General features: G+C 42.7%; 2 protein-coding genes across 2 annotated transcripts in view; one reads left to right on the top strand and one right to left on the bottom strand.

The window, feature by feature from the left end:
- Window positions 1-429, bottom strand: part of SHROOM3 (shroom family member 3) — a 157,809-nt gene extending 157,380 nt beyond the window's left edge. The window contains 1 exon segment of the mRNA XM_075708744.1: window positions 265-429. Within this exon segment, the coding sequence (XP_075564859.1) occupies window positions 265-429 (165 nt within the window).
- A 6,725-nt stretch (window positions 430-7,154) lies between these two features.
- Window positions 7,155-14,422, top strand: part of CCDC158 (coiled-coil domain containing 158) — a 32,501-nt gene continuing 25,233 nt past the window's right edge. The window contains 6 exon segments of the mRNA XM_075709386.1: window positions 7,155-7,257; window positions 7,466-7,621; window positions 9,859-9,911; window positions 13,185-13,294; window positions 13,555-13,882; window positions 14,224-14,300. Of these exon segments, the coding sequence (XP_075565501.1) occupies window positions 7,155-7,257; window positions 7,466-7,621; window positions 9,859-9,911; window positions 13,185-13,294; window positions 13,555-13,882; window positions 14,224-14,300 (827 nt within the window).

Here is a 14,422-nt window from a genome sequence, read left to right as displayed (position 1 = left end):
AGAGCCAATTTCTGCAAGCTAAGATACTTCCTGTGGGACAAAAACTGCACCTTGATAGTTAAACAATGCCGAGAGCTCTCATGTGTTGCTCAAATACGTAGCTCCTGAGCAAACCTAGTGACTTCAATAGGTGCTCAACAGTTTTCAAATCCAAGCCAAATACAGCATCAAATACAACATTTCAGTGTTATTTTACAACTCTTGCCCTTTAAATCGGGCACTGCTCCTAACTTGTTTGCGTTTCATTTAAAGCAAGAAAAATACCTTTGAGATGATTAATGGCTCCCCGTGCTCCAGTCCGCCTTTCAGTGTGAATCCCCATGGAGCCCCTCCGTGAAGCAGTGCCTCCAGGTAGATATATCTTCCTTTATGAGTAATGCTGGACTCTGAAGGTGATATGCTGGTGTTAATATTGTCTAACATCCTCATCTGTCCTATCACATACTCAGTCAAATACAAAACCTGCTCAGGCAATCACAGAACAACCAAGTTGGAAATTAAACTCCCCAGAAGACCACCACAAGTCATCCCTGAATACGTGAAACAAGAAGAGTCCGAGACAGAGACGTTTTCTTCAGAGCTTCAGTCCAAGGTGATGGGTTAAAAACGGTTCCCATCAACATTTCAGCATGCTGTTTCTCCTTCAGAATTGCAACGTTTTACTGGTGTTTCAGCACTGTGCTTTCCCCTTTCCCAGATATTCTGGGCATGATAGATTTGTAAAGATTTCTCTTCCTGTCTTCAGTATATCAAACTTGTGCTTTTAAAGATGTGGGCAAAAAAAAAGAAAAAAAAAAGTTTATAGATTTAAAAGCCCCTGGCCAGCAAATTGCCAAAATCCAAACGAATGCTTCATTTGTGATTGATTATCAGCCTTTTCTTCCTTTCTGCGTGCAATTTACCATTACAATGGCCTTTTTGCCTCAGCCCACTGCACTAAAAGAATGGAAGCGTCTTCTCCCTCTCGTGCTCTCAGTTACTCTGTCCGCTTACTTCACAATTTTCTGACTTGTCAAAAAAAAAAAAAAAAAAAAAAAAAAAAAAAGCCTGGGGGAGGAGGAGAGAGAAAGTCCATTCCTAAAACTCTTTAGAGGGGTTTAAAATGTGAAATAACTCCAGACTTATTGGATTAAGAAGTGCAAAAAAGTCTATCAGGAAAACTGGAGAAGCAGGTGAAATTAATCCTTTGGGAAAAATGTTAAGACAATAGCTGAGCTCTTTTCATTTTCTGCGTTCTCCCCAATGATCTGCCAAAGCTGCAGCAGCTACTGCTGCTATGAGGGAGAGTGAGAGAGAGAGAGAGATGGATTAAGGCAAGTAAGGCAGCGCTGCCCAATTGTGCACATCAAGCATGCAATTACAAAATGCAGTGTGCAAAAGCTGGGGCTCACCCTTTTATTATGCCCCCGGAAACCACCATCTTTCTATTGTACTTGCCAAGGAATTGTAACAATCCAATCTGCCAGTTGCTGAAAATACAATGGACCTGTTCCAAACCAGCACAGTGGAACACTGCTAATAATTTTGCTCTCATAAAGTGCTTTTCCTCTGCATGAAGCCTACCAACTTCCCTGGACATATCCCTTTCCCCAGCTTACATTGTCATAAAAGGTCAATGCTTTCCCAATATACGGAATAAGAAATAACACTAAGAGTTTAAGACACTTTTATTAACGTAGGCAGTCACCAATGACTACTGTAGAACTTATTGATGTGGGCGCATCTGTTCTTGCATATATGCACATAAGCTTAGGCATTTGACTCGCCACTTAAACAGGTGTTGACAGCATATATCACTAAAGGTGTTAAAAAAATCTTCTGTTTTTTATCAGCCCTTGAACAGGATGATTCCTGTAGCCCACAGACCACTCCCTTTCCTGCTGGCATAGCTGAGTAAACATAGTAGCACCCTCTAAGCTGCCCGCACTTTTGATCTTATAGTTCCTGGGATGTGCATTATTTCCTCTTCGGGCTTTGAAAGCTGTGAAGATTTTGTGTTAACAAACCCATAAGGAACTGCGGGGGAAAAGCTTTGAAGCTGCAACTCTAAAAACAGAAATCTCTGCATTTGTTCATGTCACCCCATTCCCATCCCCTTTAAGATGTTACAGTTTTCCAGAGCCTTCTATGTGCCCCATGTGTCCCAGCTCTCATTCCCAATAGCCATGAAGAGGAATGCAGAAAAGAGGCCCCTCCCTTTATTCTTCATGGTAGATGATCCTCAATCCTTGCTTATATTGAGCTTTGTCCCCTCTGCTTCCCTCCCAGGGGCTGAGTTTTCATTAGCTTTGCATCCCGGTCAGGCTCACAGATTGCTTTTATCCAGCACTCACCCTTTAGCCTGACTCAAATCAGATTTCTGTAGTTTTACGCTCCTAGTGTTTCAGTGTAAAAACCCTCATTCCAAGTCACCACAAAGAGTAATTAATTTCTGTCCCTCCACAGGCCTTCCAGAGACAGGCTAAGGCTCCATATCCATACCCATCAGGACTATTTAAGACTATGTAAGGACATGCCAGCCCGTTAACAAGCCAAGGTACCTCTTTGGATTATATCAATTTCCAATATGAAACATTGCTCACTACACCTAATGTCTGCAGACACCAAAATTTCAATAAAAGCTATATTTCTCACAGTGCCTAGAGTGGCTGATGATTAACAGATATCAACATGATTTTCGAGGTACAGTTTTTCTTCTACTCCAGCACTGCAATTCATTTCAGGTGCTGAATCCAACATCACTTTTGCCAATAACCCCATGAAATTTGTCACCATTACAAGCACATAATTTTCTCCCCCTACTACTTCCAGATTTGCTAGTTCTTTACACTGTTAATCCAGCTCTAAAAAGGTCACATACAGGCCCTTGCATATATCAGAGAGCCATGACCAGCTAAGGAAAAAAGTTTGATCCATCACCCAGAAAGGGCTGCCAGATACTGTGCTGCTTCCTCAGCAGGCTCTTACTCCACAGAGGAGTTATAAATCTGTCAGGTGCTCACAGAACCCTAGTTCTCACCTGTTTAACTCAGACATTTCTCATAGAGAAAACTGCCTGGGCCATCCTCACAATCCTAACCTCTTGGCAATGCCCAAAGAAACCAAAGGATTTTTGGAACGTTAGAGACAGCAGCAACTCCAGCCCATACACTCGGGATTTAACTTCCTGCCAGACGCAATGCAAACAAAACCAGCGCAAAATAACTAAATAACATACAGCAACTATTGATGAAGAAAGTGGGACTAACAGCATGCAGATGAGTATTGCTGTGCTTTAGCTGAAAACTAAGTCTTCCAAGAAACAGATTTCAGTGCTGAATACAATTAAAGCAATATTCGCCATTCACCTACATATAAACATTTCCAAATATTAAATACAACCTTTTTTTTTTGTCAGCTTGCCTCTGGCAAGAACCTCATGTAGAACAAGTATCTTAGCACTGTTTGTTACAAGAAAGGAATTCTTCTACAAGGAGTTACTCTCAGGACAGAGCTGAGATACTCTCTGTCGGGGTGCAATAGGAAAGACCTGGGTTCAGAAAAGCGCTGTCCACACAGAATAATATATTTGAATTAAAATTTTGCACGGTTTCAGTGTAAGAGAAAATAAATTCGGAATTGAGTCATGTCAGAACCCTTTCCCTCAATTATCAAGTACTACACTGCTAAAGCAGAAGAAATTACCATTGATTTCACTTTGCAGAGCTCACAATCAAACCCCACATTTATCATCTATAACGGCACTGCCTCCTTGCTGGCAGCTGCTCTGACTTTTCCTAAATTCCTTCAAATATTCCAAGTTTCTTTTGCAAACCAAGTTCATCAGAGCAATACTGCCCCCATCTGCTGGCAGTATCAGTTGTCACAGTTTGACTTCATTAATTTAAATGCAAACATTTCACAGTTTAGTTAATTGGCATTTGCTATGCTTTTCCCTTCCAGAAAGAAAGCAGAATCTTTACTAAGTATTCAGAGTAGTGTTATTGATCTTACCTGGGTCCCTGAGCTGGCAAGTCATTAGGTCAGGTTAAAGGTAAACCTAGAAATCAAAGAAAGGAAATTCAGCTCCTAAATTTTGTACGCATCTGTTACTGCCTTTTGGGCTGGAGAATTAAACAGTATGCTTAGTTCAAATCTACCTGCTGTGTAGTTATATCCTGTCAGTTCAGAGGAAGCAAGTTCACAACTTAGCTCTAAAGAGAAGTTTTATAAAATAAAGCAGCCCTCATCTGTACTAAAGGGACTTCTGAGGAGGAGTAGCATGCCAAAATGGCTCAGAGTGGGACACCAGAAGAGCAGAAGTGTAACTGATTACCTAATATGTCATATTTGGCAGAAAATTGTCATTACAAGCAGGTCGACAAAAAGTTCAGGATGAGGAGGGGGGCACTGAGTTATCTCACATTTGCTCCTGCTTTTGCGGTCTTTTGTATTTCCAGCTGTGCACAAACTGCTTCTGAGCGAGGAAAAGGCTTGCAACAGACCTGTTTGAGAGAATTTATATTTTAAATTGGCACAGTGGACAAAAGGGGATAGAAATGTGGGTCTTTGTACCTTTCACAGATACAGAGAGGGAATGGGTGACTCGCTCATGGTCATACATGAATCATGAAAAGGCTGAAAAAGGAAAGTAGTGCTTCTTTTTCCTAGCTCACTGCTTTTATCACAGAACAACTTCTCTTTTTCTTCCAGCCAGGGCTCTGCATAAGCTGAAGAGCCTCAGGAATTTTAAATAATAATAGACAGCCTTCAAGCACCAGTGGCCGTCCCAGCTTCTTCCTCTCCCCCTGAGTCCTGAAACCATTCACCTAAATCTGCAGTAGGATGGAACAAAACACAAGTGTCAAAAGACACAACCCTCCTGAATCAGCCCAGGATCCCTTAAGAAGTGAATCATTCCTTCTTGGGGAATTCCCCTGAAGGTTTATTATATAAAAAAATTGGAAACAAGTAAATAGAAAATATGGCTTTTCTGTACTTACCTCCAATCAGCTTGAGCTGACTGTAACACCTCTCTCCACTCAACTCTGTAAAATGTCAGTCTTGCATCTAAAAGAAGAAATTACAGGAAGATACACACGTTATGACTCTGTATGGCCTCAAAGGGATTGCAATCAACTACCAATGTTCAAAATTTGTTTCTAGAGGGATATTCCTAGGGCTACACAAGGAAGCTGTGCTCAGATTCCAGGTTGGATTTGAGTTCATCTTCCTTCCAGGCCACAGAATAAGCCTGCTTTTCTGGAAAGGCCTGAAGTAAAATATGAAAAATCAGACAGAGAAAGGGAAAGACAGAGATCTGAGAGTGAAAGGAAAGAACAAAGCTGAGAAACAGAAGTTGCAAAATCCATGAATGTGCATCCCTTTTGTGGGGGAAAAGGCACTTGTCTTTGAGGTCTGAAAAGAAAGAATTTTCTTTGGTGAACATAAAAAAGCCTCTCCATATAATATTGCCTCTGGCACAAAATAGCTCTGGGTCCCTCAGTTACTCAAAGCAAACTGAAAAGCAACAAGCCAAGGTGAGGAACAGATCCGTTCCTCTAAGGAGAGCACAAGTGCTGTCACAACTGAAGGAGGTGAATTCAGGGTATCTGAATTCAGAATCGCAGATTCTCTCTCTGCATCTGAATTTTCACCTCTCTGACGTAATGCACAGAGAATCACCCTGCTGAAACAAGAGTTCGAATCAGGAACCAGGAATCAAAAAAGTCATCACAGTACAACACCAGAACCTTACAACGTAGAGGTTGTTGCTGTTACACAAGCATTATAACTGTAACAACACTGAGGCCACTTCAGCAATAACAGTGGCTGATTTTCTATATATTACTGGAAGGCCCTCCAGAGAAACAGGCCATTTTGCACTCTGAATGGAATAACTTAACAAGATGCACAAAAGCAGGGACATCAAAGATAAGTCCTCATTCTAACACTAAATTAATAAAAGATTCCATGATTACACATTATTATCCAGTATTATTATGCTAAAGGGGTTTCCCTTGTCAAGACTCAGTTAGACACTTCAGAAAAAGAGAAACACAAAATGCTCAGGGCAGCCATCACCTCCTTTATTTGAACAGCTGTGCAGCATTTATCTCTATCTTAGTAGGCTGTGTACATGATTGGACAGCTTTTAGATATACCCATCTGCTCAAATCAGAGGTTTCTGTGCCAAGCTATTTCTTGTAATTGTTTCTTGCAAGATGCATTACAGCTAAAGTCACCTGAGGCACCATGACCAGATGCTCTCACTACAAGGCCGGACATCGCCGCAAGTTGTGATGACGCAGCCCTGTGTCTGAGCTCATCCTGTAAAGAGCAGGGCAAATTCTGTAGACATTTATGTTTGATACCTGGCATATCAGGAAACATGGGAGGTTCAGACAGATTAATTTTCGGGGCGGGGGGGCAAGGTTCCCCCCATAAAAAAGATTATTATTTAACTGTTAAAGCCATTATTAATGTCTTTAACCGAATCTGCAATGGCTGGTGGGTATGGCCCAGGTACTTTAGAAGTAGAGCCTCTGCTGACATAAATTACTCCACTACCTTCCTCTGAAGTTATATCCCCCCTGCACAGCTCATAGTCCTCTCTGTGGGAGGAATGGATTATTTTAGACACAAAAAGTTTATATTTGCATCTTGCTGGCAAACCTGTGGTGATTCTTAGATTTTTCTTCTGAGAGATATTCCCAAACTGGGAGAAAAATTATTCAGGAATTACATCCTAAAAGAATTATTCTGTCCCCAGGTTGCAACTGCTGTTACAGGAGTTGCAGGGGCAAGCAGCAAAGAGGCTGGGGTGCTGAAGACCTGGACTCCCACAAAACACTAGCCAAAAAAGGCACCTGCTGCCAGGAGAGGTGATGCTCCGCAGAAAGCACCCCGCTACGGCCATGATGGAGAAAAGCTATCAAGTTTCCTGCTGAAGCCAGACTTTGAATGACACTTTGCAGAGAAATCAAACACTGGATGCGGCGTTTATTGGCTCCCCCTCACGCACATGATTAGTTCCAGAGGAGGAGTTTGTTCCCAAGGCTACCGAGTCGGGCGAAGGGGCTGGGGTAAGGGGCAGGTGGCTCCCAACGGCTCCAGAGGGGTTTGGGAACTGGATGCGCAGCCCGCAGCACAGCAAATGCAGGAGAGAATGCGAGATGATCAGTGCCCCCCTCCTTTCCCAGCCCCACAGCAAGGAGCAAAACCTCAGTGCACCATCCAAAATACAGGAGAAACAAACCTCACCAGTGTCTGTCAGAGGTAGGTGCAGGCCGCCTCCCGGATGAGTTTTCACGCTTTGTTAACACCCAAGGCTGTTTGAGCATTGAAGTCCAGCTTCAGGATATTGTATAGCATATTTACCTATAAATTCCTTTGCCTCTTTTCTCTGTGGCTAGAAGAAAAACATACCTTTTCAGCGCTGCCTCTTTTTCCAGGTGGTGCGATAGAAAGTTCGTCTTTCCTCTAGCTGTCTTCCATCTTCTGCATGTGTTTTTTGCTACTGATGCACTGACAATTCTGGAGTGTGGTGCAGCTAGGAGAGTGGAGACAAGGTCTGTCTTCAGCTGATTAATTCTTTTCTTTGCTCAGTCTGAAGTAGTCCACGTAAAACCACTTTTCTTTTGTCTTTAGGTTTGTCTTTTAGCACTAGGTGAATGGTTTTCTTCTCTTGTAAATTAAAATGGTGTATTCTCTGTTGAGGAATGGTTATGTGTTTTTCTTCTTAGTCAGGTATTTAGAAATATAAACTTATGTCTGTCTCCTGAGTTTGCTCCAACTTAAGTTCTCCATTTCTCTGATGATTTTGTTTTGGGCCCAGTTCATACACCTGTTTCTGGAAAGTTGTAACACGGTGTGTCTGGTATAAGCTGTTGGCTGTTATTTCAAATAACTTGAAAAGAAGGACAGCCTGTTGACATGTGCATGTTCATTCCTGAAATCAAGATCCAAAATGGAACAGTCAGCCACATCATTTTCTTTGCTGAAGTAAAGCGATTGTCTCCTCACTCTGCACCCACTCTCTCAGCGAGAAATGAAAATACCAGTCAGGCAATCACCTTTGGGAAATCAAAAATATTTCATCTCTGAAGAGATTGGTGTAAGAATCAAAAGATTTTAATTTTTATTTCTGAACTGGTTTTGGGGGGAAGATGCTTTTGGCCCTCAGGCTTTTTCTCTGACAGGAGGAAGCCTCCTCACCCCAACTTTTGCCTTCAGTCGGCTCACGGTCACCACCCCCCCCCAAATGCTACCTTTATGATCAAATATCATAAAGAAGATGACCCAGGCCCTCCGCTACCCTCGTATGAGAGGATTTTTATCTCCATTCTCAAGCACGACATCATTAAATCACCCACCATCACAACCCGGAGGCCGTCAAGGCGCCTTAAGTCCTGTGCGCACCGCCTGAGGGGGGCACACGTGAGCGGCCATTTTGGCGCTGAGGGGGCTGAGCGCCGCCATGGTGCGGGAGCGGGGACGGCGCTCGGGCTGCGCGGCCGCTGCCTTCCCCGGGGCCGCGCTGAGATGAAGCGGGCGGCTCCCAGAGGATCGGGTCGCAGCCACGGGAGGGCCCCTTCCCGGGGAGGAGGACGGCGAAGGGGCGAGACGGTTCTCCTCACCGTGAGGGAGCGGCCTCTCTGGGGACGCAATAGCGAGTACGCGCCCTCATGAGGTAAAAAGTCCCTCAGAGCGGAGGTGTGGATGGTTTATAGAGGCTAGAGGGGTTTCGGAACAGACCTGCGGAGGTGGGAGAGGCTGGTCGGGGTGCTCAGGGGCTCCCTCGTTTCCCGCCACGGAAAGGCAGGTGGTCGCATGCGGCGGCCATTTTGTCGGTGGCTCGCCGGGCCCGCGGCCTTTAACGCCGCCGGCCTCGCCCTCCTTCGCCGCAGGGAAAACACGGGGGGGGGGGGGGGGGGGGGGGGGGCGAAGTGACAGGGTCCGCCCCGGTTTAGCAAAAATGGCCCTGTTGTCGTGGCGCGGTTGAACTTTCGGGGGCTGCTGTCCGAGGGTTGGAGGCAATGTTTTCACGTTAAGGAAGCATTTTTGCTACTTGGGATTGGGGTCTGGGATAAAGGGCTCCACTTCTCTCCATTACATGCCCTTAGGAAGCACCCACAGCGGTATTTTCAGTCAAATGGGTATGTTGAAGGTGTCATCCATGGTATGGAAACTGCTACTCAGCTACCTCTTGACTTAGGCTGTAGTCCCATGCCTTCCAGAGGACCAGTCACCCAGGAAAATCCAAATAACGCAAATAAAACCCCATCAAATACCATGTGGCTCAAAGGTACCCCAGAGTAATAAATTTTTCTTAATTTTTTCTTCCCCCCTCTGAGGAAAAGGTTCACAGAGTTGCCCCCCAGGGGCTATTAATAGCAATCCCGCTCCCAAAACCCAGGACATAGAAGTCTAGACTTGCCCACCTCAGGCTCACCCCAGATTTGAGTTTTTCTTTTCTTTTGGGCATACCTCCAAAAGCCCTTTTGTGAGGAAAAAGTCTGTTTGGCTTTAATCAAGGAGATTGGGATAGACAACACTTGTAGAGGAGATCAAGGCAGACGTTTGTAGAAATCTCATCTTCAGTGTTTCTTGTGGAAAAATTCTGTATCTGGAAACGTCACAGGAAGGTGGTAGTGTGTATGATTTGCCACTTAACTGATGTTGCAGAACTTAACAGGCAGATGCTAACAGGTACTTATAAAAGCCTGCATCTGTGTTCGTCCTCACAAAATGAAGCATAAGACTTTAAAAAGGAGAGAAACCATCTCCCTCAATATCCTTTAATTCCTCCTGCACTATTAAAATTAGATGGTCAAAATTCATAAAGTTGACTCTTAATATATTAGAAAATAAGGACAGATCTTTTTCTTCACAGATGCTATTACAATGAGCGAGAATATTCAGGAATTAAGGTAGTATACAGGTTTTGTTTGTTTAATTTAGAGCAATTCCTGTACCTGCTATCTGTCATTACAGTAAACGGCACACTCACTGAAAATGGAACCCAACAGATTCCTAAGATGTAGTCTGTTACACTAATGTGACAGGAAAGACGTGAACACAAAATTTAAGGATATCGGTGCCCAAGCACTCTACGGTGAAGGATGAATTACACTGATCATTGTAATGTGTGTTCCAGGATAATAGCTTCATTTCTGCCTACAGTGGAATGAGTTCTTCCTGCTGGCAATGGGATTTCTGCACAAAGAGCAGGATATAGTACTGCCCTTTCATAATGAATTTGCAGGGGTCCAGGGTTCTGCCTACTATTAGATTCAAAATCATTCAGCATTGGAAAAGTGATACGTGTGAAATCATATTCAGTGATTTTGCTGTTTTGAGTAGGTTGTTCTTTTTTTTTTTTCCCCAGAAGGTGGTGCTTGGATTTAGTGGGTTTTATATACAGTTGTGTATCTAATATTTGAAAGTTTCTCCCCAAGAAGGATCATTAATGAGTTTGAAGATTAATGGCCAACTGAGAAGAATGGGGATGGTATTTTTCTTTTTAAAGCTTTGATTTATTGATTTGCTCAGACTCTGATGGATCAAACCAAATTGTCATCTCACCACTGTGCTTATTGCAGTAGTGTGTAGTGGCAGATGCATAGAAAAATGATCAGGAAAAAGTGGTAGTTTGGCTTAGTATACCTCAGTATCTCAGTGTCCAGGGAATTAGAATGTAAAGACTTACTGAATCTGAATGTCTGTCCCAGCTGTCAAATTTATTAGTCCTGGGGATTTGTCTAGTTAGGCTTTTAATCTGTTTATGCATTTAGGTTATACTCCACAATAACAGGGCAATGCTGATAGAACCTCCACCCTTGCCTGTAGCTGATGCCCCTTCTTCCCACTTTCAGAGTAACAGACTCCTCAGGATGCTTTTCCCCATGCTTTCCATGTTTGCATCTGTGTCCTCTAATCTGTTTTATCAGTAGTGTTACAGAATGAAAATCCACGTTTATTAGGATGCGTTAATACAAATGCAGAGAGGCGGCATAACAAGTGCAGTGCACAGATGCAGGGACTTGTTGCATTGTGAAAAAAAGAAAAAGAAGTGCTGCGTGGACAGTGATCAGCTGCGCATGTTGTAATGGGTCATTTGTGAATGTCACAGTCCTGCTACGCACACACAACGGTACTGATGCTAAACGACAGGGAGCTGCTCTCCTTGCTGATCTCATACTCCCCTCACCTGTAGACTTGCCACTTAAAATATTTTTCCATCATTTCAGACTCCTCTTTGTCCCTCAACTATTTTTTCTTCATGTTTCCTCTTAGCTTTCTTCTATTTACAGCTTATAGGTGAACTGCCAAAACTTGCCTATTACTCTCACTTAGACTGTATTTCTTCTCTTGGTTCAAAAAATTCCTTTTGCCTTTTTTTTTTTTTTCCTTATCTGTCTACTTTCTTTGCACACACATATTTCCCCTCTCCCAAGAATGTAGGAAATTATCTGTTGCCTGATCAAGTCCAGTAAAATAAGATGGTGTTGAATCTGCACAGGTGTCCTTTCTTCTGTGCTCGAGGATTTATATAACCTAATACATCTCTGATTCTGCAAGGTTTCTGAGATGTTTCTTCTTATGCCTGCAAATAAAGTATTTGATAGATGTCTGTGGGTTGATTGACCATACAGTTACAGTTTTGTGTCACTAAGGTAACGTTTTACTGGGCAGCTAGGAGAAAAAATGTGGAAGATAAACCAATTTAGTTGTGTTTGTTTGATGAAGTGTTATTTTACTTGTTTGAAATGTTACACATTATGCCTGCTAGTGACAAACACAATAGTTCAGTTGACTGCAGTGGAGCTGCAGCAGTTGAAGATGGGCACTGTGTTGCCAAATATAAGTGCAAACCAGGAAAATATAACAGCGTTACCAAATAAATTCTTTGGTTTCGTTTCTATTTTCAGTTATTCGTTGCAGGTTGCATTTGTGATGCCGTGCAGTTTGGTACTCTTCTGTATTCAGTCCTGCCTTTTCAGCAAATGTTTCTGTGTGCTATTCTGCAGGGAGGCACTGGAAAGACAAATGAAACAGGCTCTGAAACTCCACGAAGAGGCCACCAAATTCCCAGAGGATTCAATGATACATTCTTTGAGTCATGAGGAATCTTTACCAAGTGGCAATACGCCTAGCGTGGGCAAGTATTAAACAGATTTCAGAACAACATTTGGGAGTAAATCAATATAAACATTGCAGACTATTATGTGATTTAGAAGGTTGCTCATAAGTTCATGTTTCCAGCTGAATCCTCTTTAGGCCTTGCATCTTGAACAGCTCTTGTTGACGTAAGCCCAAGGTAAAGGCAGAGCAGTTTTGAAGTGCTCCCTTCTGAACACTCTAGCATTCCCCACCCAGTGTGCAACCCTAGAATTGGCTGGGTTTGTTGTCCTTAGAAAAGACGATTCCTGGGTTTGACTATCGATAGATAGACACTGACAGGCGCTAATGCTCAATTTGTACAAGTGACTGTTTATTTCCATGTAACGACTCTTGTTTCAACACTTCAATTTATCTGCTTTTCAGGTGCTGCCGGTCCCTTTCTTGGCAACCAGGATGTTTTAGCTTCTTCCATTCTCAGCACAGTGATGAAAAACTCAGCCTCTTCTAGTACTGGTCGCAGTCCATCCAATAGTGTCTTCTGTTCCAAACACGAAACACATACTGATTCTGAGAAAAAAAACACGAGCGGTGCTGGCAAAGAACATGTGGAAAACGTTCTGGCAGAATACTTGCAGAAAGGTAGAGATGTGCAGAAGAGGCTGAAGGAAGTGAGTTGCAAATTTGGAGCAGCTTCTGAAGTATAGATGAGCTTTTGTTGCTTTTGTCATTGCTGAATCTTTGGACAGTTTCGCCAGTGCTATTTTGAGCAGCCTTTTGGCTGCTGTAAATTGTACTTGGCAGTCATGGTTCCCACGTGTCATTTGACAGACAGAAATAGGCAACGGGTAATAATGTTGTCGGCATGATCCCTGTAACCATGTTCCGTGCATAGTCAGTCCACCGCAGCACAGTGTGACTAGCTGGTTAACTAAGAACTATTTAAAAAGAAAAAAAAAAAGAAAGAAACAAAAATAACCTCTTAATTCCCATACCCATGCTATACTCAGCCTTATTTTTTTAGGTTATGTATTCAGTATTTTGGTTGATTTAGCTTGGTGGTTTGGTTTTTTCTCCTTTAGAGCACTGAGGTACATGAGCAACAGAAAATGAATTTAAGACTGATGATTGCTGATTTGCAGACCAAACTAATGGAAGTGCAATTGGAAAGAGATGCGCTTCAGGATACCAGGTGTGAAGGCCAAGACAAATGTATTATGGAGAGTGTATATATGGGCTTTGGGAGGCACACCAGATCTCCTAAGTGAGAAACTTGCCCTTGGGAATGAAGACAGTGAGACTGTGCGTTTTTCGTGGTTTAGAAAATGGCTTATTGTGTAGTTGTAAAAAACAGTGGTTAATCAACTGAAGTATTACACATATTAGTCAGGATAAAAATCCATGTTGTGTATCCTGGTTTTTTTAAATTACTTCTTTGCTTTCCAAATTCAGACAAAAGGAATGCCAGGGCCAAGAGAATGTAAAAATACAACTAAAAAATACAATTCAAGAACTGGAAGCTGCCAACCAGCTGCAGGAGGAGATGCTGAGGGAGGCTGACAGCCAAAGTGAGCATCTGAAAAAGATGGTACACGGCCACGAGGAACTACTTCTGGAACTACGTGGCATCCTAATGGACTACGAAGACAGCACAGGCAAGAAACTCTATGAGCATGAGAGCATTACTAGCCTACACATCCACAACCTGACCGCAGCATTTGCTGACATCCTGCGAGATTTAGACTCAGAGGTGTCATACCTCAAAGAAAAGGTTGTCCTGGTATGTGAAGAAAGTGCTACTTTTCCTTGCAACGCTTGGTGTTCTGTTTTTTAGAAAATATTTTTGAAAACTCCGCGAGGTCCCATCTAAACTGGCCTAAGGAAATGGTTATGGCATAAAGAGGTACAAATGCTACTTGGCAGTTAAGATGGCAGGTGCTGGTATGCCAGCCTTTTACACTGTTCCCAGCTTGAGATGGGGTTTATTGCTTCAATGTTTACCTGTATTGTGCATATTTTCGTAGTTCAAGGTGGAAGCAAAAGGAAGGAAATAACACTTTGAAAACTACTGTTTAGACTGTCTTTTCTTTAGGGGTTAGCATTGTCATCTGTTTCCAATAGGTGGAAGAAGAACTTGAGTCATTGAAAAAAGATGCACAGACCCAAAACCAACTTCTGCTTCAGCAACATCAAAATAGGTACCTGTTCTCCATTTATTTATTCAGAAAACATAAATAGATATTTTTTCACATTTCACAGATAATTATTTTCTGATGATGATACTGGGGGGGATGGATGGGGGGCAGCAAGCGATGTTTTT

Source organism: Pelecanus crispus, chromosome 4 (assembly GCF_030463565.1).
Source record: "Pelecanus crispus isolate bPelCri1 chromosome 4, bPelCri1.pri, whole genome shotgun sequence".
NCBI classification, from domain to species: Eukaryota; Metazoa; Chordata; class Aves; order Pelecaniformes; family Pelecanidae; genus Pelecanus; species Pelecanus crispus.
The sequence above is the reverse complement of the archived record's forward strand: the minus strand, read 5'-3'. Positions and strand labels throughout refer to the sequence as shown.